Below are 27,233 nucleotides of genomic sequence, written 5' to 3'. Positions count from 1 at the left end.
AGATCTCTTTGACTGATGTTATTCCATTTATTCATTTTTTTCTTAAGGACTACAGCTGGGAGGATCACGGCTTCTCCCTGGTCAACAGACTGTACCCTGATGTGGGTCAGATGCTGGACGAAAAGTTTCAGATGGCCTACAATCTGACCTACAACACCATGGCAACGCACAAGGATGTGGACACCAGTATGCTGCGCAGGGCCATCTGGAACTACATCCACTGCATGTTCGGCATCAGGTCAGTTGCTGTCAGCATGTCGTAAGATTTTTTTTTAAAAAGTGCCCAGTGAGGTTTCGGTGTATTCTCACACTTTTTTTCTGGATGTCTCAGGTATGACGACTATGATTACGGGGAGATAAACCAACTTCTGGACCGTAGCTTTAAGATCTACATCAAGACCATGGTGTGTAGTCCCGAGAAGACCACCAAACGAATGTATGAGAGCTTCTGGAGGCAGTTTCAGCACTCTGAGAAGGTATGATCCTGATCCGTAGCACCTATTCGAGTTTATTACTTGCTGTATGTACAGTGCCTAATAGTTTCTCTCTCTTTTGTCTTCTGCAGGTCCACGTTAATCTGCTTCTTATGGAAGCGCGAATGCAAGCAGAACTGTTATACGCTCTGAGAGCGATCACCCGCTACATGACATGAAGTGCTTTTTGGCGTTTTTATCGTTTGTCTTTTTACTGTCATTGTTGTTCATTATGGGACACCTCAAGAAAAAAAAAATCAAAGGGGGGGAGGGGGGATGTGAGAAGCCCTGGGTTGTGATGGAGCTTGTTGGATGGATGTCCAGAAGAGGATCAGAACAAATGAATGAGAGAGGGGAAAAAAAAAAAAAAAAGAACTGTTGAAGAATGTCTTCTCAACCTACAAGTGGATACTCGAAACTCAGTTTGTGTTGCCTGCAGTACCAAACTGACCAAGAGAGGGCGGCCTGCAGCAAACTCCTGCTCTGAGCACTGATAAGGAGGCATCCAGGATGACGTTTCAGTAGTCCAGCATCTCCTCCATCTCCTGGTAGAGTGAAGACCTGCAGAAAAAAAATCCCCAGAATGCTGTGCAGCGACAAACAGTCTGCACTTTGATTCTATCGTCACTGTTTTATGTTTAGTTTCTTTCGAGTCTTTTTATTTCATTTTGTATTAAGGGAAGTGATGTTGATGTGGTAACTGGACATGGAAGCGCAAACTTAAGTCAGATTTTTTTTTTTTTTTTTTTTTTTTTTTTTACGTGTGCCTGAACTATCCAGCACAGTGTGCAAACGTGCTGATGCTGCTGCTCCCATGTTGTTTTTAGTGGGGTCATATTGATCCCCAAAATCACCCCTATCCATTAGAAATCCACTTCATTACTCTCAACTCCCTCTCATCCCCTACCCCCTACCCCAAATCTCAAATGTCAATGTAAGCTAATCTGAGGAGGGTGGAGAGAAACTCAAAGAACACTGTCTGAGCCCCTTTTTGAGTCTGACTTTACTCGAGTGGATGATGGATGACTGATGTGTGGATGAAAACAAAAAAAGTATGTCTATGTGTCAAAAAAGCGAGGCATTTTGAAGGATAGACTTCTTGCTTCTGCTGTAGCTCTTTTTTTGTGAGATAACTGTTAATCATTTGTTGTTGTTGTGTATGTTGATGATTTTTCTTTTGTTTTCTGGTAATGTTTGGGGAGGGGGGTAATCAAAAGGAGAGTTAGAAACCAGGTTTTTCCAGGAGGGATTTGCTTCCGGTTGTCCTAACCACACAGTATCTGTCTTCCGCTTATCCCAGCTGCCTGGTCACCCTAACACTTTTGAAGCTTTGGATTGTGAATTTTACCAGTAAATGAATACCTCTTGTTTTTCTCTAGAAAACATATAAGAAGTGCTCTTTGGTGAGCAGAGACTCTTTCTGGGGTGCTGTGTTCTCATTGCTCGGGGACGAGGCACGCCCACACAGGGCCGACTGCGGTCGTAGCTGTGCTTATTTCCCTACTGGGGAAGTCTAACTAGTGCAAAAGCAGCTTTTGTTTGTTTTTAATTTTATTTTGAAGAGGTGTGAAACCTCTGCTGTTTTTGTTTTTATGTTTACTAAAAACCAGTTAAGTACTGCATTCTTCTGAGGGCGGATTTAGAGAATCAGACGGATGAATGAGTGAGATGGAGGATGAAAAAGGAATGGTACATTTGGAAGTGGTTTGAGAGGAAATGGAGGTTGTTTTTTTTTTTCAAGCTTCTGACTGATGTCAGTTACTGACACTTTTTATATGAAAAAAGATGAAAAAAAATAAACTATGATGTTAAATTGTTGTGTATCATTCGTAGTTTTCTCCTTAACTTGATTTTACTGCATCATCGTAGAGATTGTATTTGGATGTGGAGAGGACGACATTATCAGGATCTAAAGCAGTCATAGCACAATCGGCGTCACCATCAGATCAGTTGCAGTTATAGGAAATGAAACAATCCATGGTAATTAGCAAATATGACTACTGTTATGCAAAAATATGACTCGTGAAAAGTGCTATTTCATCACCTTGTTCCAAAGTACACTCAGCTGTTTGATAATAAAGCTGAGCTCAGGGGAACAGTTCAAATGTCCAGGGACTTCAATGTGAATAATTTTACTGTACAAGCATGATGACTATGACTCACAGGGGGTCTGCTATTTGTCCCTGTTTCTGTGATGCGCTCCAGGTCAAAGTTTCTCTTTGCTCATGCTGACCAACATTCAAATCGTGATAAGGGGGAACTCCTTGTAGGATACCTTACCTCTGTATTCTGTTTGCCTACACGTCACACCTCTCTGGGATAGCTCTGTCTTCTACCCAGTGAGGCAGCCTATCAGTCCGATATTCAGGGTGTTTTCCCATCAAGGCCATCTGTCAACCTCAGCGTTATCCCCACTGACCAAACTGCCTTCATGTTTCAGTGGCTTTCCCATGCCACAAACTGAATAGGAAACATTGGTTAAAAACCGCGATATCAGCCAGCCAACTGTCTTTCATATCAACCTGATGAATTCATGTAGAGAACAATGTGTGTCATTAGCTCTGGCTAATGAGTTTGTTTAGAGGTGTTTGAAACATCAGCTCGTCTTGTGGTTGTTTAAAGGTCACTATTGTGTGAAAATAGGGGGAATTGACACTGAGGGTTTTTACATTAAGTGCCGTTTCTGACTTGTTTTGATGTAATAAAGATGTGATTTTGAAATGCTGTACTTTAGGCTACTTGGTGTAACTTGTAAGCACTGCCTGGCCCCATATCTACGTACCAATAAAGGCTTTGGGAAGCAAAAAAGAAGTTCACTTTGTTCTGCTTCATTGTGTTCAAGTTCCAATGACACAGAATGCACCGACTATAAAAGATGTCCTTGTGCGGGCAATGGAAGTACATTATCATAAAAGAATCTTTACAACACAGTGTGTGAACAAACAGATTGAGTTTATAATATAAATGTGCAAAGGGCTTGTATGAAAGGATCCCTGTACATGTAAAGATTAAGGCTTCTGTGAGCTCAACAGGAAACATCATAAAGTGCATAAAAACAAAAGTACAAGTTAAAAAATTAAATAGAAAGATATAGCTGCTGGTACTGAAAGGTCAAGAGTAACCAAAGGACAACAAAAATAAATGAACAAAGGCATGGGAATATTCCAATATATGGACTTGAAATTAAAATCTGCTCCTTTTCACATATTTTTTTCTATTTAATTTAAATTGAATCTACTTTTATTAGCCACTTTTAACGCCTCGTCTTTTAATCACATGCTTTCAAAGTGAGGGCCTACAAGTAGATGTAGTTTTATACTTTATGAAATAAAGCATCGATGCTATGCTTAAATTCCGAGAATTAAGCCATCATTTTGCACACATGGCTTATCGTGTGGGCAGAAAAGCTCTAATAGCAGATTGAGTCATTTTACAGGATTTTTTTATAGCCTTTTTTTCATAGCAAATCTCAAGCACACCTCTTTCTGCCTCCATGGAAAAATAAAACCACAAACATTTACTGTTGCATTTCAAACTCATCAGAGGTAAGTGTTAAATATAAGACATACAACTCTTAACTCCATGTCCCAGTTTTGTCATGCTGTTGGGTCTGGAGGCTTGAGTGTCTTTATCAGTTTTGAAGCTACAGGTAGGAACTCCAATTCCCAGCATGCTTTGTGGTAGTCCCTCATGTCTTCATTCTTTATCCACCTCAGAGCCTCATCATCATCTAAAAAGAAAATAGAAAAGTGGAAAAGGGATGAGTTATGGATTCTTTTTTTTTTTTTAACTTTTCAGTGACATGGTTTCAGCTTCCTCATGTCACCATAGTGATATTGTGTTAGTGATAGTGGGAGTATATGTGTTCCTTCCTCTCCCCTCAGAAGGCCCCTGATGTGATGAGCATGTAGACTGCCTCCCGTGTTATGTAAGGATTAGTGATAACACTGTGTACCAACCTGAGTACGTAATGAGGATCTCCAGCAGCGAGGCTCTCTCCTCTGAGTCAAGCAGCATCTCCGACCCTCCACTCATCATGTTCCACAACGCCTGACAGACCTGGCCTGCCAGTTGCCAATCACCGGGCCCCAAGTCTTTCAGACAGTCCACAAGCCTGGCCACACACACACACACACACACACACACACACACACACACACACACACACACACACACACACACACACACACACACACACACACACACACACACACACACACACACACACACACACACACAAGATGAGTTGAGAGAGAGGAAATCACATGACCGGCAGGTTTTTTGGCATTAGCTTCACTTCAATGGACCAACATCTCAGAGGGGACTGTGTGTGTGTGTGTGTGTGTGTGTGTGTGTGTGTGTGTGTGGAGAATCACACCTGGCTTTAGAAGTGCCCTTTTTTTTATTAAGAAAGACTTGCACAACAGATGTACAAACTAATGTTAGTTGAAAAATCTGTGTTCATAACTTTCTGTTGCTATTGTGAACAAATAAAAATGAAGTTTGAGATTGAGATAGTATTTTAGTATTTTGTCTAAGCCAGCATGTCTGTATCACGTTTTTTCAAAATGAAGAACACATTTCCCCCCGAAACTCTGATGCAAAGATAAGGCTACAATTGCCAAATACTCAGAAGGATTTAGAAACATTTTTTTAAATGAACAGTTCAACATTTGGCAAATATATACCTGTATATAAAAAAATCCTCAGATGAGAAGACTGACACCAACTTCTGCCTACTAAATATAAAGCTATGTCAATTAGCCTAGCATAGTTTAGCTGGAAATGAAATACTGTATAAATTTCACCACATACTGCTATTTTTTTTACATCCTTATGGAGCCACTAAAGTCCCAGAAAGTGATAATTTTGTGCACACAATAAAATGATCTTGTGTGCCAATTATGTGTGGGCAAAATATAATTATATTTTTTGTAAAAAGGTATTATTGTGTGCACAAGTTAGATGACTTGTTTGCACAAGATAATAATATTGTGTGCACAAGATAATAACTTATCCACACAAGATGACTTTATTGTGCACACAACATAATTATCTTGTGTGCAAAACATGTGCGCACAAGTTATCGGTTGATCTCACAGTTTGCATCTACTCATTTTTTTAAAGTTATTGTATTTATTGTGGAATACATGCTGATACTCATACCCCCCCCCCCCCCCCCCCCATAATGGATCAGTCATATCTTGACTTTTTAAGGTTTTATGCTGCAAATAACAAGATGCTATATTCTCTGACATCCTCATATTGTTGAATCCAGTAGTATTTTTTCAGACACAGTAAATCTGCCTTTTCATCATCCTTTCTGCATTTAGTGGCAAGACTGTTCCAGTGACTTTCAAACAAACTCTTTGAGTGCTTTAGTCCTTACTTGGCAGCAGCCCCCCCTAGTGAGAGCTTGACCCTGCTGGGGGGGTCCAGAGCCAGGTTGGTGAGGACCCCACAGGCTGAAAAACACATCTCTGTGCTTTTTGAGTCAAGCAGCATCACTAGAAACTGGTGCACTGAGGGAGAGGGAGCAGAGAGAGAGAGAGATGATGGCATGAGGGAGCAGAGTGAGGACAAACAGGGCAAAGAGAAGAGTGCTGCTATCAACACAGTTAGCAGGTATGTTTATACAGACTGTGGCTGACCTTGCAGATAAGTTTAGCCTTAACATGACAGAACAGTATGCAGTGGTGCCCACTGTACCAGACAGTCTATGTAGGGTACTTTGATGACTTATACACCTTTACCTAAGAATGTTTACAATTAAGTTATGTGAACTATATAAAATGTTGGTTCTATTACTCCAACTTCTCTGCAAGAGCCAATGAAGACTATTGTTTAAACAGAAAAGAAACATGTTGGAGGGATGTGTGCATGTCTTCTGGTGCTCCCGTCCCACATACACCTCACCTTTGTTTTGCATAATATAGTCCCGTACATCCTTGGACTGTGACAAGTTTCCATAAACACGTGTAGCCTCCAGCACTGCGTCCATACTTGAGCTGAGCAACAACTTCAAAACCACTGATGTAGAAAAAAAAGAGAAACCGGAAAGTAAATATGGGATAGAAAAAAAGAACAAAATCAGGAATATGAAAAAAAAAGACTTTAAATATAACACACTCTCATCTTTTTACGCATTAAGATCAGTTAAATGTTTTGGCATACACTTTGAAAGGGTGAGTTGATTGTGTGTGAGCACAGAGTTTCCCTCCTGGTAGAAAGACAAGTTGTTGATGGTGGCAGCCACATTCACCAACAGCTCCTCGCTTTCCTGCACACTCCTCAGCTCTGTGTCACACACACACACACACACACACACACACACACACACACACACACACACACACACACACACACACACACACACACACACACACACACACACACACACACACACAGAAAAACAAGGGAGAAAAAAGAGAAAAAAGTCATAAGTACATGCAACCTTCATTGAACATTGTTTTAAACAGAAATGTTGATTGTTTTCATTTTTCCTTAAAATCCCTCCTGTTAAAAAAATGTGCCAACAGAGGGAGCATCTTCACTGCTGGTCAACAATAAGAGGCTCTCGTGCACCTCAAATATTGCCATCCACTTTTCTTTATATCAAGGGATCCTCATTCTGGTGACTGACTGAAGGTCATTTTAATTACCATTTCCCATTTTATTGTACATGATCAATTCATTCACAAAACAGTTAAGAAAAACAGCTTTTTCCCTGACAATGACTAACCAGGTGAATCCAGATGAAAGCTTCACATCCTTTAATGTTGATAAAGGAGAGAAAATTAAGAGGGTTTGAATCAATACAGCAACAGCAACCTGTCAAAGTTGTATGATTTTCAAACACAATAAAGTTGTAAAAACTTATCTTTAAATATAAGGATGAATACAAGAGTTACAGAAGTCTTCAAATAGGATAAATATATGAAGAGAAACAGCTTGGTATTAATCCTTCCTGCCCATGACAGTCCCATATTGTGGCATAATCACACAAGTTGTAGTTATGATGTCCTGATGTGATCATTTCGAGTGTGAGATGGGAAACTAAGGTCAGTGTGACCCAGTGCAACCAGTCATGACACAGTAAGCAGCTCAGAAACTGAGCCTGTTCCTGATATAGCAGCAGATGTTGTGTGGTCGCTTATAAATAGCAGATATTACAGTTTCTGTCACCCCCACCCCCACACACTTTAAGCTCTGTGATGTAAAGCAGCACAGCTCATCAGGCGCTTGATCAAAACAGGACATTGACTGGCTGAGTGTGCACTTTTATTCTCTAGAGACATTTTGTTTTCTGCTTCCAGCTGTGTCACAACAGCTCCATATTTTTTTATCAATCACTCATTTTATGTTTCTGTCTTCAGTTACTGGTACTTGTTTTACTCCCAATATTACACTCTGGAAACAGTTACACACTCAACTCTCTTCTGAGAGTTGACATTTCTTTCACTACTTTGACCTCTGTTTTGTTTGTTTAATTTCCCCCCCCATCTGCCATGAAGATGCGTGTGGGAGGATGGTGCAGGGGAAATCGAGAGTTTCACACCAACCTGTGTTTCAGCTGTCCTGAAACCATCTAACCACATGGGAGAATATCAAACACACACACACACACACACACACACACCAAGTCGGCCGTGAGATGAGACAGAACATTCTACTTATGCAGCGAAGCGCTTCGTACTGTCAGAAAAAAACAAACATATAGACTAAAAGAGGATGTGCTGCTTGTTGAACAGAAACCCCTGAGGAGAGCAAGCGATGATATGAACAGAAACATGAGGTTTGTGTTATTTTACCATGTGTTGTTCCCAGCACAAGGGAAGTGGTTGGTTGCCTGCAGATGCTTGCTGTATGTACAATGCAATAAAGCTATTTTTAAACTCCACATGTTCACGCACTACTTCTTTTGTATGATACAGACTGACATTTAAGGACAAATCTTGAAATATTACCTCCATAAATTTGCTGCTGACTGAATCTTCATTTTTCTCTTAAGAAACAAACAATTTCACCACTCAAGTGTGTTTGTTCCTTGTCTCTGCTTACCCAGTGTCTCCATCAGCAGCTGAATGCAGGTTGTATTGGTTGCCAGAGCTGGACCCACAGTTGAGTGGATGCACATGTTGGCCAGCAACCTGACCAGCTTCACCAGCACGTCCTCATCCTCCTGCAGTGTAGAGGGCATTCTGGGAGAAGGAGGACCTCTCTGAAGCATCTCCGGGGTGTTTTCTCTGCGCTGGTAGCCGTCGTACAACTTCAGGAGTGTGTCCATGCAGCCGGTACACTGAAAGAGCTGCTGGCGAGCCTCATCACTTTTAGCTGTGAGGTTCCCGAGTGTGAAGAGAAGCCGCACGACGAGGTCCTGTGGGACAGCGGGGCAGAGAAGGTTAATCTGCTTCTGATGCTTGTTTCACAGTTTAAATTCAAGCGAGACGTGTTTATTTCATTATATGTAAAACTTTGTTGAAAGTCCATACAGGGATGGGAACAAATTCACACAAATATTCAGTTTTATTCAGTAATAGAAACACATCTGTGCAGACACCACATTAAGTGTTTTTAGGGATGCAGCTGAGAATGATCATTATCTTTTAACACATTCAACACAATGAATACAATTGCATTTAATGTTTAAAGATAAACAAGCACTTCACCTTAACACTGTGAGTCTATGAGTCAACACTTGTGAAGACATGTTAGGGCATAACTACTCTGTCTTTCCTGTGCGTTATCTCACACTTCTCTTACTGAGAAAAAAAGGGTTACAAATGACACCATGTGCGTCACCCATGTATCCTGACTCTACTTAGTAAATAACATGAGGAGCAGGTGAGCAAAGAAAAAAACTCTTCGCTTCAAAATACAAACACACTGACTCTGGTATGAGGACAGAACAGGCTGTCCCAGGGATCATGACAGATCTAACTATCCAGTGTGTTTGTGTGTGTGTGTGTGTGTGTGTGTGTGTGTGTGTGTGTGTGTGTGTGTGTGTGTGTGTGTGTGTGTGTGTGTGTGTGTGTGTGTGTGTGTGTGTGTGTGTGCGTGTATTAGAAGGTATGGGTGTGTGTTTATTTCATATGAGATTAAGAACAGATGTCAGTCATGCCTGATGCCAAAGTGACGTTCTTTTCTTCTCCTCTCATCTATCTCTCCTCCCCTTCACCCCTGTCTCACCTCTACTCAAGCGCTCTCCTTTTTTTTTCCTTCCTTTTTTTTTTTTTTTTTACTTTTCCTCCTCCTTCTCTCCTCCCCCTTCCTCGTCTTACTCAAGCCCTCTTAGGATGATTAAATGTCAAAACACACACCACAAACACCGTCGGGCAGAGAAACAGACACGAGCGTTACGTGCAAAGGGACACAATGTCCTGTAGATGTGCTTGGACTTGAGGAACATACTCGCAAATAAACTTGCTCTGTGGCTAAACATGTTGAGTGGAGTTACTTCACAAACATAGACACACAAGAAGAGGCGACTCATGGACTCACCTGTTTTTGGTGATGTTTGCTCAGCAGGTCTAAAAATAGTTGGTAGCAGTCGGGGGTCTGGGCCAGAGCGAGGCGGCACTCAGAGTAAGAGGAGAGTTTACTAAGGGAGAGAGAGGACAACAAATACCTCTGATCATTCCACTCACCGGCTGCTTCGCTCTGCTGACTAAATATGGAGAGATTAAATCAACACTGCTAATAGATCAGAAGGCCAGGACTGTGACTCTACATTTAATTATTTCACTATCGTGGCCATTGTCCGCTGTATCAGCACTGAAATGTCTCTGTCTTTTATTTTGTAATGAAAATACACATTTCATTCAATTCTAAGGCATCACATGTTTTGTTTCATGGTCTACACAGTGCTTAGGTGTTTCTACCAGGGTAGGCTGAAACACCTCAATATGAAGATGGTGACCTAGTCAGTCCATAGTTTGTGTGATAGTACTCTGTTTGGTACAAGTTAATCATTTTCCAACAGTTAAGGCGAGGTCTTCCAAAAATATGAATCCTCCGATACTTTGTTTTGCCCCAACAAAATGTCACAATTACAAGTGTCTTCCACACCACTGTTTTCTTTTAAAGTGAGAAACACTGTTCACTGTTGGATAAGAGATGAGGCGTACACAGTTAAGGATAAGTTTAAGTCAGGTGTCTGACAGGTTCAGCTCAAGAGCAGAACGCTTCAGGCTAAGTGCTTCTTCCATGGGATTGGTAAACTCAAATTACATAGTGTATTATTTTGTCACAAAAAAATTAAAGAGGGATTCAGGGATTTTGTTAGTAAAACTTACACACATTATATTTTCAAATATTCCTTGAACCCTAAATATTTATCATTATCCCATGACTGTGACCTCACTGGCCACCATTCAGCAAAATGTTATTTTCTTTTTAGGACTGATAACTTTAAACTGCACACAAAGAAGGACTTTGCATGTGTGTACTTCCCATTTAGACCTTTTTAATAAAAGAGTAATAATTCAATAACCCTAACCCTAACCCTAGAGCTTTTTCATTACCTCGTGTGTTTTCAAACTGTATAAACATAGAGACAGAAGATAACCACATCCTGCCAGACAAACAGCCCCTTTTTCTACACTAATTTTGTCCAAACTACGAACAAAGTCACCATGTAGAGTGGTAAGAAGAGTGTAAAGAAGAAGGTGTCTGTAGTTATGGGATGAACTGAGAGCAGAAGGGCAGAGTAAATGACGCCCTTATATTGGTTTTAATTTGGGAACTGGATGTGTATGTGTGGTACCTGTATATCCTGGAAATGTTGGTGCAGATGTCCTGGTCTTTTCGGTGAAGATGCAGCACATCACAGAGCTCTGAGAGTATATAGAAGGAGACGAAGAGTGGACGGGAATCTGGATGATCTGCAAGGTTCCTCAAGGTCGCAGTCAGCTTCAGGCAAACAGAGAGAAAGAGAGGTGTTGCATTTTGAGATATAATGTGTACATACATTCAAACTATACCTAAGGTTTTACATTTGGGTCAGTCTGACGCATCAGTGTTGTGCTGTTGTGGATTGCACACCATGTTGGCCATTTGCTGATTAAGGCTGGCTGCAGGCATGTGCAGGACGCCACACAGCAGAGCGACCGGAAACTATTCAGCACAGACATTAATCATTCTCTCAAAAGAGGTAAATGGTCATTTCCAACACATGGCAGCGCTGAAAGTTCTGGAAAGTCATGCTCTGCTTATTTCCCTCTACTAACAGAATAATGACTTGTGTTAGATATCAAACGAAGCGCTGGCTCGAGATGTTTGCTCGGGCCAACTTATGCGGTTAGCAGCAATCATTTTTGGAAAAGGGAAGCGGGGTGTGTTTTAGACTCAAGAGGCCAAGGCAGCAGAGAACATTATGCCCTTGGAGCAGTCTCTACCAGACACAAACAAAAACATTTTTGTCAAATAGAGGGGAAATTTACATAGGCCAACAAACACAAAAAGATTTTAACATTGTGGTCTTTTATATCAAATTTTGAGTATAACTGTTTTTTATACATACATGCCATATGTTAGCTTTTTCAGCAAGAAGGGAATTACAATAGTAAATCCGTTTTATAATGACTGTTGTACCTCGGTCATTTTTTGTCAGGTTTATTTTGGGACATTTTAGGCCTTTATTTAGAGATAGGACAATCATAAACCAGGGAGAGAGAAAGGGAGATAATTAGGAAGTACATGCAGGAAAGGACCCACAGGTGGAGTCAGGATTTGAACGCGGACCGGGCACTTGGAGGACTTTACATGGAGCACCCACACTAACCACTAGGCTACTGGCACCCCTTCAACCCCATGACTTCAAAGATGTATTTAAATCATCCTTTTTTCTTTTTTTTTTTTGCAGTGTTTAGACTGTTACACACCTGTACAAGGATGTGACCTGCTATAGTGCTGTTGCTGTCTTCTGCTCTGCAAAGCCTCCGGATCAGTTTCTGGGCAATGCCGATACAGTTCTTGTCCAGCAGGAGTCTGAGGATTGCACTGTTTCCTGAGAGAAACTTCAGAGCCCCAACAGAGTACAGCAGTGCTTCTCCACAGTCAGACACGTCCTCGCTGCTCAAAATGCCCAGGAGTGAGTCTAGACAGAGAGAAAAATCATATTACAAAAAAAACATATGCCACACAAAATCGGTCAGGAACTTTACAAGGGTTTCCAAAAAAGGAACCAAACTGAACCAGACATTGAAAAACAGATGTTAAATTTCACCCAGTCCAGAAGATAACATTATGCCCTTGGGGCCTAATGTTGGGAACATCTAGCCAACAAAAGCACAGTAAAAAGAGTGTTTTACATTGTGTTTATTTAAACTGACTACATAACGTAACTTTTATGTGCTCGTTTTAGAAATGTAACCCTGAGCTTCTATAGATCATCCTGATCAAGAATAGTGTTCTTCACCTATGATGGAGCTGTTCTGGAAGAGGACATCGTTACTTTCACTGCGGCTGATCTGGAAGACGAGCTTACAGATGTTCAGCAGGTTCTTTCCGCTGACACACAGCTGGAGAGAAACATCAAGAAACTTAACACAACTTTTGTCTTAGGTGCCCATGGGATGCAGGCTCAGAGGTAGACATGCTGAAACCCAAACACACACACACACACACAGGGACAGGGACGACTCACAGAGAGGCATAGTTTGGCAATTTGCAGGTTGAGCTGGGCAGAGTTGAGGTCGATGAGGCGGAACAGTGTTCGAAGTATCCCTGACCTCCTCTTACAGCGACGGCCAAGCAAGTCCGCTTCTGCCAAGGTTCTGTGGAGACTGTCACACAAATCACACAGGCAGTCCAAAGAACCCGCAGAGCTGCCTGGCAGAGATATTGCATTAAGAAAAACAATTTATGAGAAATAGAGAAAGGTAAACATCTCATGAGGAAAACACCCACTTCTGTCCACTGGTAAGTGTAAATCAATATAAATATAGTGAGTGATGTTTTCTGTCTGTGGTGGTATGCTGCTGTAATAACGTTTAGCTCTATGACATGATGTACACTTATTATTTGCATGAGAAACTTAATCCTTAACATCAAGAACATATTTGTCATCAGTGAAGGAAAGAACATTCCCTTCCTTCTCCTTGACGCAGCTCCTAGTTTCAATGTTCAAATAAAAGGAAACAATTCTGCAACAGGCAAGAATAATCCTGACGCAGAGGAAGAGAAAGGGTGGAGTCTTTTCCTTGTTTTTTTTTAGTTAAAATGTTTTTTTTCCCCAGCATAAATAACTGTGTCTGGCCATTTCTAAGAAATGTTGGCTGCAGTTTCACACTCAACACTCTCACTGCAATTTCCCACTGAATCGGAGAGGTGTTTTATGCATGAGCCAGAATGCATTTGGTACAATAAATATTTAACATTTATCTTTCAAATGAATTTTCCATTAAATTTGTAGAGTGTTAAAATATTTACAGGCGTAGATTTCATTTCATGGCTGCCAGACTGCAGTTCAAGCTAAGCCAGTTCTGCATGGATGCCAAATATAACAGTATTTTGTTTGCTTTTATTCAGTGGTTTAAACGACAGTGTTTTTTCACTTTGTGAGACTGCATGCATGACTATCAGCCAGTGCTAAGGATTTATTTCTTAGCCTGTTAGGATAAAACAACATGTTATAAGAACACAGAGAAATAGGCCACTGAAAAAAATAAGACATTAATCACTGCAACCCTGTTGTGAATTCAACGAGGTAACATGTTGTCAAAAGGGAGTAGGTTACAGAAACGTTATATTCTTTGGGATTAAATGACTGGATCTGGAAAAGACAACTGTAAATTACATGTGTGCAGTTTTATTTAGTGGGTGTAATTTTTGCTTTTTTCACACTACCTGCAGCCACACTCTCTAGTTGTTGCAGAAGAGGAGCAATCACATTATTCCACACCACTGCCCCTGCATCCTCCTCTGTGCGTGTGGTGTTCTCTTCGGGCCCCAGCTCTGAAAAGTGCACAGAGCATTACAGTTAGCCAAATTACTGCTTCAAACCCAGACAGTGAACATGTGCTGTGAGGGTGGTTCACAAGTTCACCGTCTGAAAATAAAACAGCAGGAAGTTTGATGCCTCAATGAAAGGTCACCATCCACAGCTACAACTTATCTCACATCTGTGCCTGTGCTGATGTGAAATAATATATGCATGTGAGTGTGTGCATGTTAGGCGGAAAAAACATGCGTCTGTGTTTGTGCAAGTGAATTTCTGCAGACTCTAAAACACGTCATGCACCGTTTTTTAGCTGAACATTTGCATGTCCCATAGCTTGGCGTGATGCAGGAAATTGTGGTTGCCCAAACCAACAGCTCTTTCAGTTATTGGCTGGCTGCCTTTCAAGGTGGAATTTAAACACTTAGCAACAACAGCACCAATCAAAGTTTGACACTAGGAAGGGTTGTTCAGTACGGAGTGAGGTGTGGCTGTACTTTTCTGGCCTCAATATTTTTTTTATATTAAAGGTCATTAAGCTTTAGAAATACAAGTTAAATAAATGTAAAATCACTACATGTCTAATCGGTTACGAAATGTCACATTTTGTTCAATAAGTTAAAAAATAACTGAGTGAAAGTTAATATATTTGGACAAACCTGTTCTTTGTTCTGCTCTGCACGCTGTGGGTTTAGCTCCTGAGTCATCAACAGGCTGTTTTATTCTGCTGTTGGAACACAGACACACAAAAACACAAAGAGTCTTGTTACATCATACTTTGGAGACAGGTGACGACTTATTTTCTGAAAGTAGTTAGTACTGATTTTGTCTTTATAAAAAAGGAAAAGAAATGCAAAATTAAAGACAAACATCATATTTATAGTATGAATTGTTTTCTATAAGAATGCATCTCCTTTAAAAGTAGCTGACCTTGTATTCTGTTAACATGCAAGTGTAATTTCATAAAGTGCCACTAGGTGTCCCTGTTGCTGCAGAGGTTGGGTCATGTGTACAGTTGCACTTATCTGAAAAGTGTGTGTGGGTTTGTGAAGGAACATTGAAGCTCTTTCAGATATATGTGTGTTTGTGTGTGCGTAGGTTTTGGGGGGCTTTTTGCCTCTTTGTGTCTGTGTGGGTGTGCGTTTGCATCAGTACTGCACTCTCTAACAGACAGGAACCTACAGCTTGAGTTTTGTGGGCAGTCTGGTTAGAGCTGTTCATGCCTTGTCACTGTGAGCTGTCTCCACTGTGCAGTAACAGTAAAGAGCCTCCAAATACACGCCCTGTGTCGTGCTAAGCTATGTGTTGTGGCTTGCCCCCTGCATGTCACCGTTGCTTCTCTCTCTCTGCCTGTCACTGTCAAGTTAGCATTATTCCACTCGAAAACAAAGAGTGATTCACTGGTACATTACAAACAATAATTTCTGTGTTCTGACCTATTACTACAGGACAAGGTGATAAAAATAATGATTGATAAATAGAGAGACACATGAAAGGCAGGTTGAGAGAGCTTCCACTTTGACTTAAGAAATGTAGTGTTTTGTACAAGCTGGCACAGAGGGCATATAGAGCAGGGAGTGCTGGCCAAGGCATGTTACAGTAAATGTCAGAGAGGGGGCTTTGGCTCTGTATGATAGGATTAAGAGGCTGATAATAAGGCCTCTTTGTGTGATGCTGCATTCTCTGAGACATGACCTCATCCCTGTCTTAGGCCTGGCCAGTGCACTGCAGTCACAACACGCGCTGCTGCCAGCCTTGCCCAGATGGGCACCCAAATCTAATAGAGAGCCATTTGGAGCTATAAAGCTCCGGCTTATTGGAGAAAAAGAACCTAGTGGATGTCTAATCTCTCCTATCTTTAAATCTCATCATACTCATCACATTAATCTGTCAAGCTGTGTCTTTTTCCACTTACATTTAGTATACTTCTGGTTTGACTTCCACTGTAGCTTTCACTCGGTCAAGTTTTTATTGCTTAAGGAACAGTCGTGCAAAAAGTCTGACCGCACACTGATCAAAAAAAAGGAAGTTTTTAGTCTTATCATCCAGCAACAAGTTCTACAAATAGGGCATGTTAACTTGACTCGTGAGGAAGGAGGTGAGATCGCCAAGATTTCCTGTAAAAGTGTTTTACGGTCTGTCCCCCTTAAAACCCCCCACCCCCCAATCGATAGGCGGATGGATTGTAACGACATCCCCGACCTCACACCCAGAGATATGCCCCTCATGTTGACACGCAGCTGATGAGGTCGGCAGAAAAGAGAAGAGCTCGAAGCATCTCTGCATTGCGAGGGTGTAAAAGCTGGCACATGATCCTGATGACAGATAGAGGCAGTTTCATCTGGAATGAAGCTTTCCAAGAAGCTGGATTTAACGATGACCAAGAAGTAGTGTACAGTAAAATACGAGGTTTAGAATGAGGCAAAGTGTTTCAGGATAGAGAACGTATTGTGTCTTTTAGCTACTGGTAGCACTGCTGGTCTAACAGACTTCATATACTGTACAGTATGTGCAGCTGTAAGTGCTCTTAAACGTGTTGGCCCTGGATCAAGTAACCCGTTGCTCTGAAGCCTTTTGCTGTAGAAAATGTTCATGTTTTAAAGGAGGTCTTTGCACATCAAAGTATCTCATGAAGAAGGTGTGTAAAAAAAAATCATGGTGGGAAAATTGTTCGAAAACACACTTGACTTGTTCAGAAGGACGGATATATTGTTATTTTTTCCATGAAATTGGTAATGCCGAGGAGTGTGCGGGATTTTTCTTTTCATTAGGAAAATATTTTCATAAAATAAAGAAACACAAAAAAAAACATATTTTGGGGAACAGATGGCCTAGCAGTTTCAGTCCATGGGCCAGAGCCCAAAATTTAACTTGTCTGTACCACTCAAGGTGGCAAAACTTAGTGATGATTTTTGAAAATGTCCACCCTCCACACTTATTATAAAAAAGAAATCATGTTTTTTAATCCCCTACCTTACGGCCTTTTATACATTCTTTTACAGGTTTAAGTCATAATGGAACATTTGCACTGTTTGGTGTGTTCAAGTGATGGTAATTGAATCTAATTTAAACTCTTTGAAACGCTATCTATAAAAAATATAACCCTTGCAATTCACTCTAGATTTGATTTGTCTGATGAGTCCTTTTCAAATAAAAAAACAAACATGCTAATCTATGTGAGCTCAATATCAGTCTCCAGGCCTGTGTTTTATATTTAAGTCTCATGTGTTGAGCACCAAATGAAACAGAAAATATTTATGAAAGGCCTTACTAATTCTTATCCTGTTACACTTTCCTCTTTCTATTGGTCTAGATGAGTTACAAACTAAAGCAGGAGCACAAAAAACATTAGAAACGGATTCTGACGTAAAAGGGCCGTTGCAACGATAGAGGCAAGAAAGAAAGGAGGAGGCGGTGGAAGATTTGATGAAAAGCAATAACAGGAGGCACAATCAACTCCATTTAGTAATGGCTACCATTGCAACCTTTGTGTGCCTATAAATCTTTAACTCATTGTTGAACTGTCACTCTGGTCAAAAAGAGGGTGCAGGAGAGGGAGGAGGGGGCGGGTGAGTGAGAAGAACAGATCTTGCAAGTCAAACAGAGGGACAGAAAGTGTACCTTTCACTCGCCGCTCTGCGTGGGCCGGGTTTGTGGTGACCACTGTGGTCTGAACTGGAGAGTCTTTTAGCTGAAGGCTGCTTTTGTCCTGGGCCTGCATTCAATCCCTGTTTCACTTAACACATAGAGAGGATGTGGCAAGTAAGTATTTTCAGTTTTCTGTTTCTTTCACAAGCTAAAAGTTTTTTTTTTTTTTTTTTTTTTTTTTTAAAGTGTCATTATTTTGTGAAGTCAGGCAACACACTCGTCATCTTTATATTTTATATAAATATTAGCAGAAGAAAATACCTTTTTTTTATTTCAACCCAACCACAGAGAATGTAAATCAGGTATGTCAGTAAGTGAAAGGCTCCATTCATTTACTCTAGAGAAAACTGCTCCTACACTAGTGCCTGCACAGAAGATTTACAGCAATGGATGAAATAGACAGAGCTTTATATTCTTCTGTCCTTTAATTAAACCTACTTAACAAATGCATTCACTGTTGTTAGCACTTTCCTATGTGTCCTTCCATCACTAACTATAAACCTCTTATATCTAACACCTTTTCTCCAATGACTCAGACATATTTTCTTTGTCATTCCATACCATCTGTTTTTCCCTCTACAGGAGGTAATGTAGTGAGAGATCCAGCTCGGAGAAGTCGTGCCCGCACGCCTGCCAACCCCCTCTTTGTTTCCAGTGGGTCAGTGGGGGGTTTGGGCAAGGCCCTGGATGGATCCTCAGCATCGCAGGGGACTGGCAACTTTGGCTTCTGGTACCACAGAAACATATTCACAGCATACGATGGCGTGAACAATACGCCAGAACTTGAATACATCAAGGACATGATTCCACAAAAACGTCATGCCTATTAAGTCACTTTTTTCATCAATGCATTAACATAACAACGTACTTCATGAAAAGCAAAAAGGCTTTTACGTTTGGGATCAGAGAAGTGTATACTCTATTTTTTTTGTTTTCATGGTATAAAATCAAAAGTTGCAAATATCAGCATCAGATTACAACAAATGACAACTACATTTTTAATCCAAACGGGTTGTACTATTTAACATACCTGTGTGTGTGTGTGTGTGTGTGTGTGAGAGAGAGAGAGAGAGAGAGAGAGAGAGAGAGAGAACTTACATGGTCAAGAGGAGAGAGGCGAGTCCCTGAACCTGGCCTGGAGTCAGGAGCATCAAAGTTTTGAGCATGAAGACTGAAAATGAAAAAAATTATAGAAAAAATAATAGATCACAACTTTTGCGAATTACATGACACACATTGTTGATGACAGAACCTCACAACGGTAAGTCAATCTAAGTTGAGTTTGCAACAAACCTAAATGTTGATGGAGGCCTGTTGTCCACAACTGCCCGAGCAGAGCTCTGTCCAAACAGCTGCCTGTGTCCATCTCTCGGAGTAAATGGTCTCTGGGTGGACGGGACTCGCAGGGACTGTCTGGCTTCACTTACAATTTCTGCACTTGTCTTCGTTAAAGCATTACGCCTGGGAATGAAGGGGCTGCAAATCTCATGTTTTCTCTCCATTGAGTCCATGTGACATTTGCCAAGACAGTCTTCAACTGACTTCAGTGGTTTGATTTCATTACGCGAGCAGTGACAGAGTGTCTCACTGCAAGGAAACAGTTAGAGACCTGAAAATGATAATGCCAGAACAGAAAATAAATGGGTTTAAAATGTTTCTTAGCAATGAGGAATAACTTTATAAAAAGAAAAAGTCCTGCACTCTACGATATAAGAAGGGAATTAGTATCAATAAAACATACCTTAAAATAGCAAAGGTAAAAACACAACATTACAGCAGAATGATTGTTGTTGTTGGTTTAACATTAACTACCTGACTGCTTTAAGAGATGTACCGAAAGATGTTTTTCCCATATCAATAGAAGTCCTAATTACTGTGCAAAACTATATTAAAGAATAAAATTGATATTTCTCATAGTATAAGTAAACCTACCTATTTAAATACTCTAGGCCGAACAAAATCCACTGATGTTTTTATTTCAAATGAAATAAAACAGCCATTAAATATCCCGTTTGACAAGCTGGAACAAGTGATTTTTATTTTTGTTGAGACAAAATAAAATGCCAAGAAATTTTCTGTACAGCTGTTTACATATTTATTAATTACATGTACAAATGGATTCATATGGATTTTTCAGTAGGCTATACACATGTAAACAGGACTTTAATGTTTAGATAATAAAGTGGGGCTTATTTATCGCTGCCTGTTGGGTATTTCATCCTGAAATAAAATAATCATATGGGTCATTTTGTTTGAAAATCTCAAGCAGCAAAGCGAGCATCTACCACAGATAGACAACTAAAGTGGACTAAAAATACCAATATTTTCACCTGTATTGAAATGAATAACAAGTACAAACATAAAATATAAGGGAAGGGCTGCCCAACGTTGTAAGTCTGATTATGTCTCCTTCAACTAAACATTTTAATGTTAGTTTGAATTACAGTGCAAAAAAAAGATCTTCCAACATAATTCTGTTTATCGATGTTAAATGTGATTACTAATTCAAACAATACAGTTTATATTGTCTTTACACAAAGTTTAAGTTAAAAAAAAATGCATCCTCCAGGCTCCAGGCGAATTTGACGCCTTCATGTGTTACTGAATGAAAATGCCTCTGCGCGTTCACGCTCCGTCTCCATGGTTACCTTATGCCTCTGAGGTAGCCTAAATTATACAACACACAATCTAACCAGACGAGAGCTACCCTAAGATATTTAATTAATATTAACAGTCAGAGCAGTTTTTAAACTGATGTAACTTATTGATTTTTACCAATAAATGACGTGAATTAAAAGAAAGGTGGGGAGAATCAGGAAGTGTTTGCAGAAACCGGGGTAACGTGGTTGAAAACTTCTCCACTAAACAGACAGAATAAAAGGAAGGAACCCAAAAAGCTTACCGTAAAATCCTCCATGGATAGTTGGGACAGTTTACGCTCCGACTGTTACCTTAAGCATCCATAGACAACGCAAAACGACCATGGTACCCAAAAGTTGTCTCCCCCCCTTTCGCAGCTTGAACGCAACAACAACAGGAAGGCGCGTGCACGAGCTTCAGAGAGAGGCAGTCTCGCGCCAGACGGTGACGCGCGCCCACTAGTTGAGGAGGCCTGATGGAGACTTCATCTTCACCGGATTGTGTAAGTAGCCTACTAAAGATTTACATCTCGTACGGTATGTTTTAGCTGTGAACCTGTCGTCCTGATATGTAGGACCCAATAAACAATGATGGAAGAAGATACATCTAAGTCGTTATCAAGCCTAAAGTAGCATGAATACAATTTCAAGTTTCTTTGGTAAACTAAAGCTGATCAATCTTGCATTTAGAATCGTTCCTTTAAGAACAAAAATACAAGTATGAAATTCAACTTGATGTGATTCCACGTAAAGGGGGAAAAAGGCTCCTGTTGGGGAGCTTAAACTTAGAATACTAAATCAAAAAATACAAGTCCTCATCATGTCCAATGACCTATTTGACAGTGAATGACTTCTTTACAAATGTTCGGTGTTATTTCATCATAGAGTCGTTTTGGAAATGGGTTCTTGCATTTTATTTGGTGTTTTTTTTTTTTTAATGTTTGGCCTGGATCAAGCAATTCCATAAATTCCAAGACTTTTTTCTCCTATTGGAGACAATAACCTTAGCCTATAGGCTATAACTGGATTTTAAATAGTGATGCATTCAAGTATTGGCAAATTTAATTTTGTACCTGTTAAAGGAGGCACTAATATTAGTTAGTTTAAACTCAAATCAGGCTCAAATTCCCATCATAATCCATCGGTTAATTTAAACTGTATCAAGTATATTAATCTGAGAAGTTACTCGTGATTTAAGATGATAAATTATGTGAGTTAAGCCCTAAGTAATAACATGTAACCTAAAACGTATTCAACTAGAAGTATACAGTGGCAAAGGTCACTATATCACAAAAATCATTTATAACATGATCTCAACAACAACCAGCGAAGCCCATGTGTTAAATGAAAGTTTTGGTCTAAAGTGCAATAGAATACAACAGATGGATGTTTTCTGTATTATTTAAGCCTGTGTGAATAAATCTGTTCACCAAAAATTAAGTCACAAATAATCCTTTACCGATTAATGTAGGAAGTAATAAAGAGCGCTGGTGACGTAAAAAGTCCAAATTTGGCTGTAAAAGCATTTAAAAACATTGACACGATTAGATGAGTTATGCAGAATGAAGCCGTGTTCATTGTCCTAAAATCAAGTGTAACTTTCATTTGTAAGTACATTTTCTTCTCTTTGACTTGGCTCGGTGTGATTCTTTCTGTGGTTGGGAGCAGCAGTCGGAGCTGTAGCCTACTTTCACGTCCGCTCTCGGACATGTGAAAGACACATGGGTCAGTCTCTGTAATCCTGTAAGCCTGATCATTTGTTCTCTATTGACATGTACGTGTGCGTATGTGTGGGGAAAAGAAGAGTTTGGCCAATAAGAAAAAAAAAAACATGTAACAAACAAGTAGGCAGCCATTTTTCAGTTTTGTTTAAAAGTCATATACCAAATGTAACTGGGGGAAAAAAAACATGATTCAACAAAGCATAACAGAGAAATGAAATATTACACTAATTCAAGCAATATACATGAAATCAAAAACTTCTACACTGTGAAAATAAGAAATGTTCTCTGTAAACAAAATCCCTTTTTGTCTTACGTAAGTCGAGTGTGTTGCGAGGTGAACATTCAGATTTGTCCGCCATTTTGTAGAAAGTGTGACGTTTCCAAAAAAAAAAAAAAAATGAGTGGACTCAAAATGGCCACAGACTTACGTACGTTGTGTTCGTCAGTGCGAGTTGCACTCTCGAGTTGCTTTCCACTGCAAGTTGCTCTTTGTTGTAGCATTCCTGCTCCGGAAACACCATGACAAACCAACAGCTCTCTGCCCCCCCCCACACACACATACATACATATACCGGAGAATGAAGAAGAAAAAAAACAACTTGAGCTTCTACTTCCGTTGTCCATTTGATCTGACCGTGCCATCATTGCTCTCTTCAAGCTCCATGAAACGAGCGACTCAGGCATCAGTGCAGAGATGGGACAGAATGTGGTGGATGTTCATGGATAAACTAGAGGGTTCAGAATGAGCGAGTCACGCAGAAGTTCATTCATTCAACTCATGCTTCGCTCTGGGTCTCCTCAACCCGTCTACGTGGGCCGACCGCTCTGAACACCAATCAGGTCCGTGTGGATTTTCATATTCGTCCACTCATGAACCTTTTTCCCCTTTTTTCCACTGTGAAATATACATCTGAACAATCTTGTGAGTCTCTGGTCGGATTTAAATAGCCTTACATGCTTCAGTCTCTTGGATACAGTGAACCTGATTGGCCGGGAGTGCATGCTGGCCTGGCCCAATCAGAGGGCATCACCATGGAGCTCAGCAGCCAATGGGAGGAGGGAGATGGTCTCTGTGATTTCATTGTCACTAAGGGAGGAGGAAACATACTGACAGGACAGTTGGCACTGACATGCCCAGCAGTGGACACCATTATAGTCGGAGTCTATATGTCGAGGTAACCTGTGGAGCAACATCAAGAGCTTTTGTTATAAAAAAGATAAAAAGCACAAGGCGGGTTAGAAAGATGAAGCTACACTGTACCATTCTCACACACACACACACACACACACGTCACTGACATCCCTGCTGCTCACGTCACAGGCATGAATGGGTTGATTAGTGTGAGCCATCATCATCCTCCTTGAAGGTGGTGTGTCTCCATCGCAACCAGCTCTGTATCTGACCAGAAGCTCAGACGACAGAGAGCGAGCTCGGCTACATAACAGGGGCTCCTTTACTCTCCCTCATCTGCCATTCAGTCCTGGTTTGACCCCTGAAGAGCCCACCTCCCCATCCTCTTCTTCTGTTTTTCTTCCCTTTCTCTGGACCTATTCGCTCTAGCTTTTACCTTTACTGTCATTCATCGCTGCCCCAACAAAAAAAAAACCCTTCACTGTTCTGTTTTGACTAAGCATGCGAATGATAATCGTCATTGAATAATCTGCAGATTTTGATTTAGAACAGTAAGATATGAGAAAAGGTTGAACAATTTAACATCAATTTCCCCTGATCACAACAGATATTATAAAGGCTTTTTTTTTAAAAATATCTCCACATATAAAAAAAAAAAGAAAACCCAGCTTGGTTAATACAATTTAGCGCAAATTACTTTACCATAGACTCAACACAGAGCTACCTTCAAATTTATATTTCATTTAATTATTCTAAACTATTTTTTAAAGTGTATTTTTGGGCCTTTTATGCCTTTTTATTTAGAGAAAGGACGAGAGAGAGAGTGGGGAATGACATGCAGGAAAGGAGCCACAGGTCAGATTTGGCGTACAGCCTCTGTTCATGAGGCGTGCGCACTAACTAATGCCCCCCTATACCAGTCTTTATCCAAGGACAAAGGGTAAAAATCCTTTTACATCACAAGTTCACTTTTAACTCTTGAAATTGCAGTCTGACACTAAAACGTTTAATTCAGAGTCCATTTATTAACTGTGTACAAAAGATAAGATCATTAAGATATAGTTACTTTGTGATGGCAGGTTTTTTCTTTAATATAAGCATAATAATAAAATAAAATAACACTTCCTTCTTGGTCCTTTGACTCATTCGAGGTTATTCTGTTTTCTACAAATCTCTTCTTATCTTTCTCTCCCTGATTTGTGTAACTTATTAGTCAGCCTTTGTAGCTTTGATTTAGGTAACCACACCAGTGAAGTTTTTACAAGTCAGCAGGTCGACAGTAGAACTGTGCCGTCAGTCGTTTTATGGTTTTCTTCAGTCCGCAGCAGTTTGCATGTTTCTGACAAACTTGGTGTCAAAAAAGTCTTCAGCGTGTACAAGATTATAGATTCAGCTTTTTCTTCTCAGTCAGAGAGATAAATCAGTGTTCTTCAAGGAAAGTTTGCTGTCTAAAGCAGAAAGGACAGGTCAGAACAGTGTGTATTCTGCATATTTTGTGGAGATAAAAAGATGATACAGTATTCTTTCCTGACAGTCTGTTTAATTAGGCAAAACACAGGGATAGAAATATTGGCACCAGTTAACCGTTTACAGTCAGTTTATTCTATCAAAACAACTATTTTGGCAGGTTTTATTTTATTGTAAATGTCAAGCCGTCTGAATTCATGTCATGAGCATGAAGGTCTTTCCTCACTGTCTCGTCGGACGAGGCGCTGGGAAGAAAGCCAGTCTATCTGTTGTCTGTAAGTACTTAGAGTGAACTGACACTGTACAAAGACATTCAAATAAAGCAGACATGCCGGGTAGACAATCGCCGTCTTATCAGTCATCGCTCTTTGTGTGCATGGAAAACAGAATATCTCACACGAACACGCTCATATTACGCATAGAAGGGCTTTTTAAGAGTCTCACTCAGGCATGAAGAGGACTCATAAACACCTGAATATTATGGCATGCTGGCGTGCAAAACACTCAAGACACAACATAAAATAAAGAAGAGTGCCAGTCAGCCTGTGATTGACTGGTAAACAGTCTAGAACCCAGCGTCTCGCACAATGGCAGCTGGGACCGGGTAAAGCAAATGTGACACCGAATTGTATAAGCGGTAGAGACGATGGATGGACAATTGTCTTTTTGCTTTATGTTAATTGTACATGTAGAGGAGTATTTTTAATCTTATCCACCACTCTGCAATTGAACTAAGCACCTTATTTCAAAAGCTATTAACTCCCTCTTAAAGATATGCATTGAAACCATCTAATTGAGGAGTGATAGTTCATCCAGGCCCAGACAGGAACTAGTATTTGTTTCCCCCTGAGACTGCTATCACCCTGACTGATCCCAGTGAGGCATATCCATCTCATTTTGTATGCTAATCAAAATGCAGGCGACTCGACGCTATCTTGATGGAGCTCAGGTCTGTTTCTGAATAGATATTCTGTTGTGGGTGCTGACCTGTCCATTTTTCACCTCGTTCCTCCCTTGCGTGTTCTCTCGTAGCACTTCTCACCAAGGTCATCTGATCGCACAAAATGTCCTTAAACGCACGTATTCGTTGATGAACTGTAACATGCACACCTTTTATTTTCTGCACTTGTGAAGCATTTGCACTTGCCAAAATGCCACGGCAGTGCTGTGCTGCTTCATTGATATTCATCCATCCTCTGTTGTTAGGCCAGAAAAAAAAACAACATTAAGTGTATGAAGTGATCATCAAGGTCTGTGTGCGATGCTCTCACAAGAGGCCTTTCTTAACAAGTGCACACGGGGGCCGGTGAAGGCCGTTGCTGCCTGCCTCGCTCTTTTACAGATTCTGTTCCTTTTCAGGCTTTGGTTGTGTTAATCAGGATCACACTTGTCTAAGTGCAGTTGTGTGTCTTTTTGAGTACAATAACAAACCTCTTTCTACACATTTTTGTTACACAGTCATTGATGCAATCACTCACTTTTAATGTGTGTATACTTAAAGCGACTCAATCCCCATAGAGTCTCATGTAACATTTTGCAAACTTTAAAACGCTGACGGCCTGGTCTTTATTTCTTATTTCCCCATTCGTGACAAATGTTTTGACTCACTCCTTCTTGATTATATTTAGAATACAATAGAATAGATTTTTGTGGATGTTTCTTGCTGTATACAGGACAGCAGGCACATTGGCATTTTTGTGCATTTCTCCTAAAGTCAGCTCGACAAAGATTCTAAAAATAAGAAGATCAACATAAAGAATAAGACAGCAAAATAAATAAGAAATAAACATTCTACAAAATATACACTTTTTTCAAGATGGCGCTCCCCTGTGTGCGACATAGCGTAGCTGTATTTTTTTTTTTTTTAGAACAGCATAATAGTAATTATTAAATTGCTTAGTGTTACTAAAGCTAATTCAAGTCACTGAACTTGAACGTGTCCACCCTCTCTTATAAATATGGTAATTCATGGATCCCAAAATAAGTTTGTTTGCACTTTCTGACATTATTTCCTCTTTTCTAGATCGTGTCGTACTCTCTGATGTACGTCACTTTGGATAAATGCGTCTGCTCCTTAAAATGTAATGCAATTTTGAAACGATGCATTCGAGGATACATTTGCCCTTAGATAAACAAGAAATGCAACTGTCGTGGTAACACAATGTTCTTCAAATTGTCCTTGAGCTGTACCGCTTCAGCTTGGTCATTGAA

At 40.3% G+C, this 27,233-nt stretch overlaps 2 protein-coding genes and 1 long non-coding RNA gene across 5 annotated transcripts in view; 2 read left to right on the top strand and 1 right to left on the bottom strand.

Annotated features, from left to right (window-relative positions):
• Positions 1-3,284, top strand: part of sesn1 (sestrin 1) — a 56,796-nt gene extending 53,512 nt beyond the window's left edge. For both annotated transcript variants that reach the window (XM_020632909.3, XM_020632910.3), the window contains 3 exons: positions 48-238; positions 332-476; positions 566-3,284. In XM_020632909.3, coding sequence (XP_020488565.1) covers positions 48-238; positions 332-476; positions 566-652 — 423 coding nt within the window. In that variant the 3' untranslated portion in view covers positions 653-3,284. The remainder of the gene's footprint in view (positions 1-47; positions 239-331; positions 477-565) is intronic.
• Positions 2,197-21,121, bottom strand: armc2 (armadillo repeat containing 2). Of its 2 annotated transcripts, none has more exons than XM_020632906.3 (18): positions 20,963-21,121; positions 19,354-19,669; positions 19,159-19,231; positions 18,622-18,787; positions 18,034-18,148; positions 15,072-15,139; positions 14,322-14,429; positions 13,120-13,304; positions 12,892-12,994; positions 12,356-12,570; positions 11,239-11,384; positions 9,975-10,074; positions 8,535-8,850; positions 6,648-6,770; positions 6,390-6,503; positions 5,863-5,995; positions 4,433-4,587; positions 2,197-4,203 (listed from the first exon to the last, which is right to left on the bottom strand). In XM_020632906.3, the coding sequence occupies exons 2-18, from the start codon at positions 19,569-19,571 to the stop codon at positions 4,070-4,072; spliced, it is 2,472 nt and encodes an 823-aa protein (XP_020488562.2). In that variant the 5' UTR covers positions 19,572-19,669; positions 20,963-21,121; the 3' UTR covers positions 2,197-4,069. The 2 variants fall into 2 exon arrangements, with proteins under 2 accessions (XP_020488562.2, XP_020488564.2); XM_020632908.3 differs by having other exon boundaries at positions 15,072-15,136.
• An 879-nt stretch (positions 21,122-22,000) lies between these two features.
• LOC136182736 (uncharacterized) lies at positions 22,001-24,690 on the top strand. Its single transcript, XR_010668787.1, has 2 exons — positions 22,001-23,263; positions 23,387-24,690. It is a non-coding gene; the product is annotated as an uncharacterized lncRNA (long non-coding RNA).
• Positions 24,691-27,233: the final 2,543 nt, after the last annotated feature.

This window comes from Labrus bergylta, chromosome 15 (genome assembly GCF_963930695.1).
Source record: "Labrus bergylta chromosome 15, fLabBer1.1, whole genome shotgun sequence".
NCBI classification, from domain to species: domain Eukaryota; kingdom Metazoa; phylum Chordata; class Actinopteri; order Labriformes; family Labridae; genus Labrus; species Labrus bergylta.
Note: the sequence above shows the minus strand (reverse complement) of the source record. Positions and strands in the feature narration are given on the sequence as shown.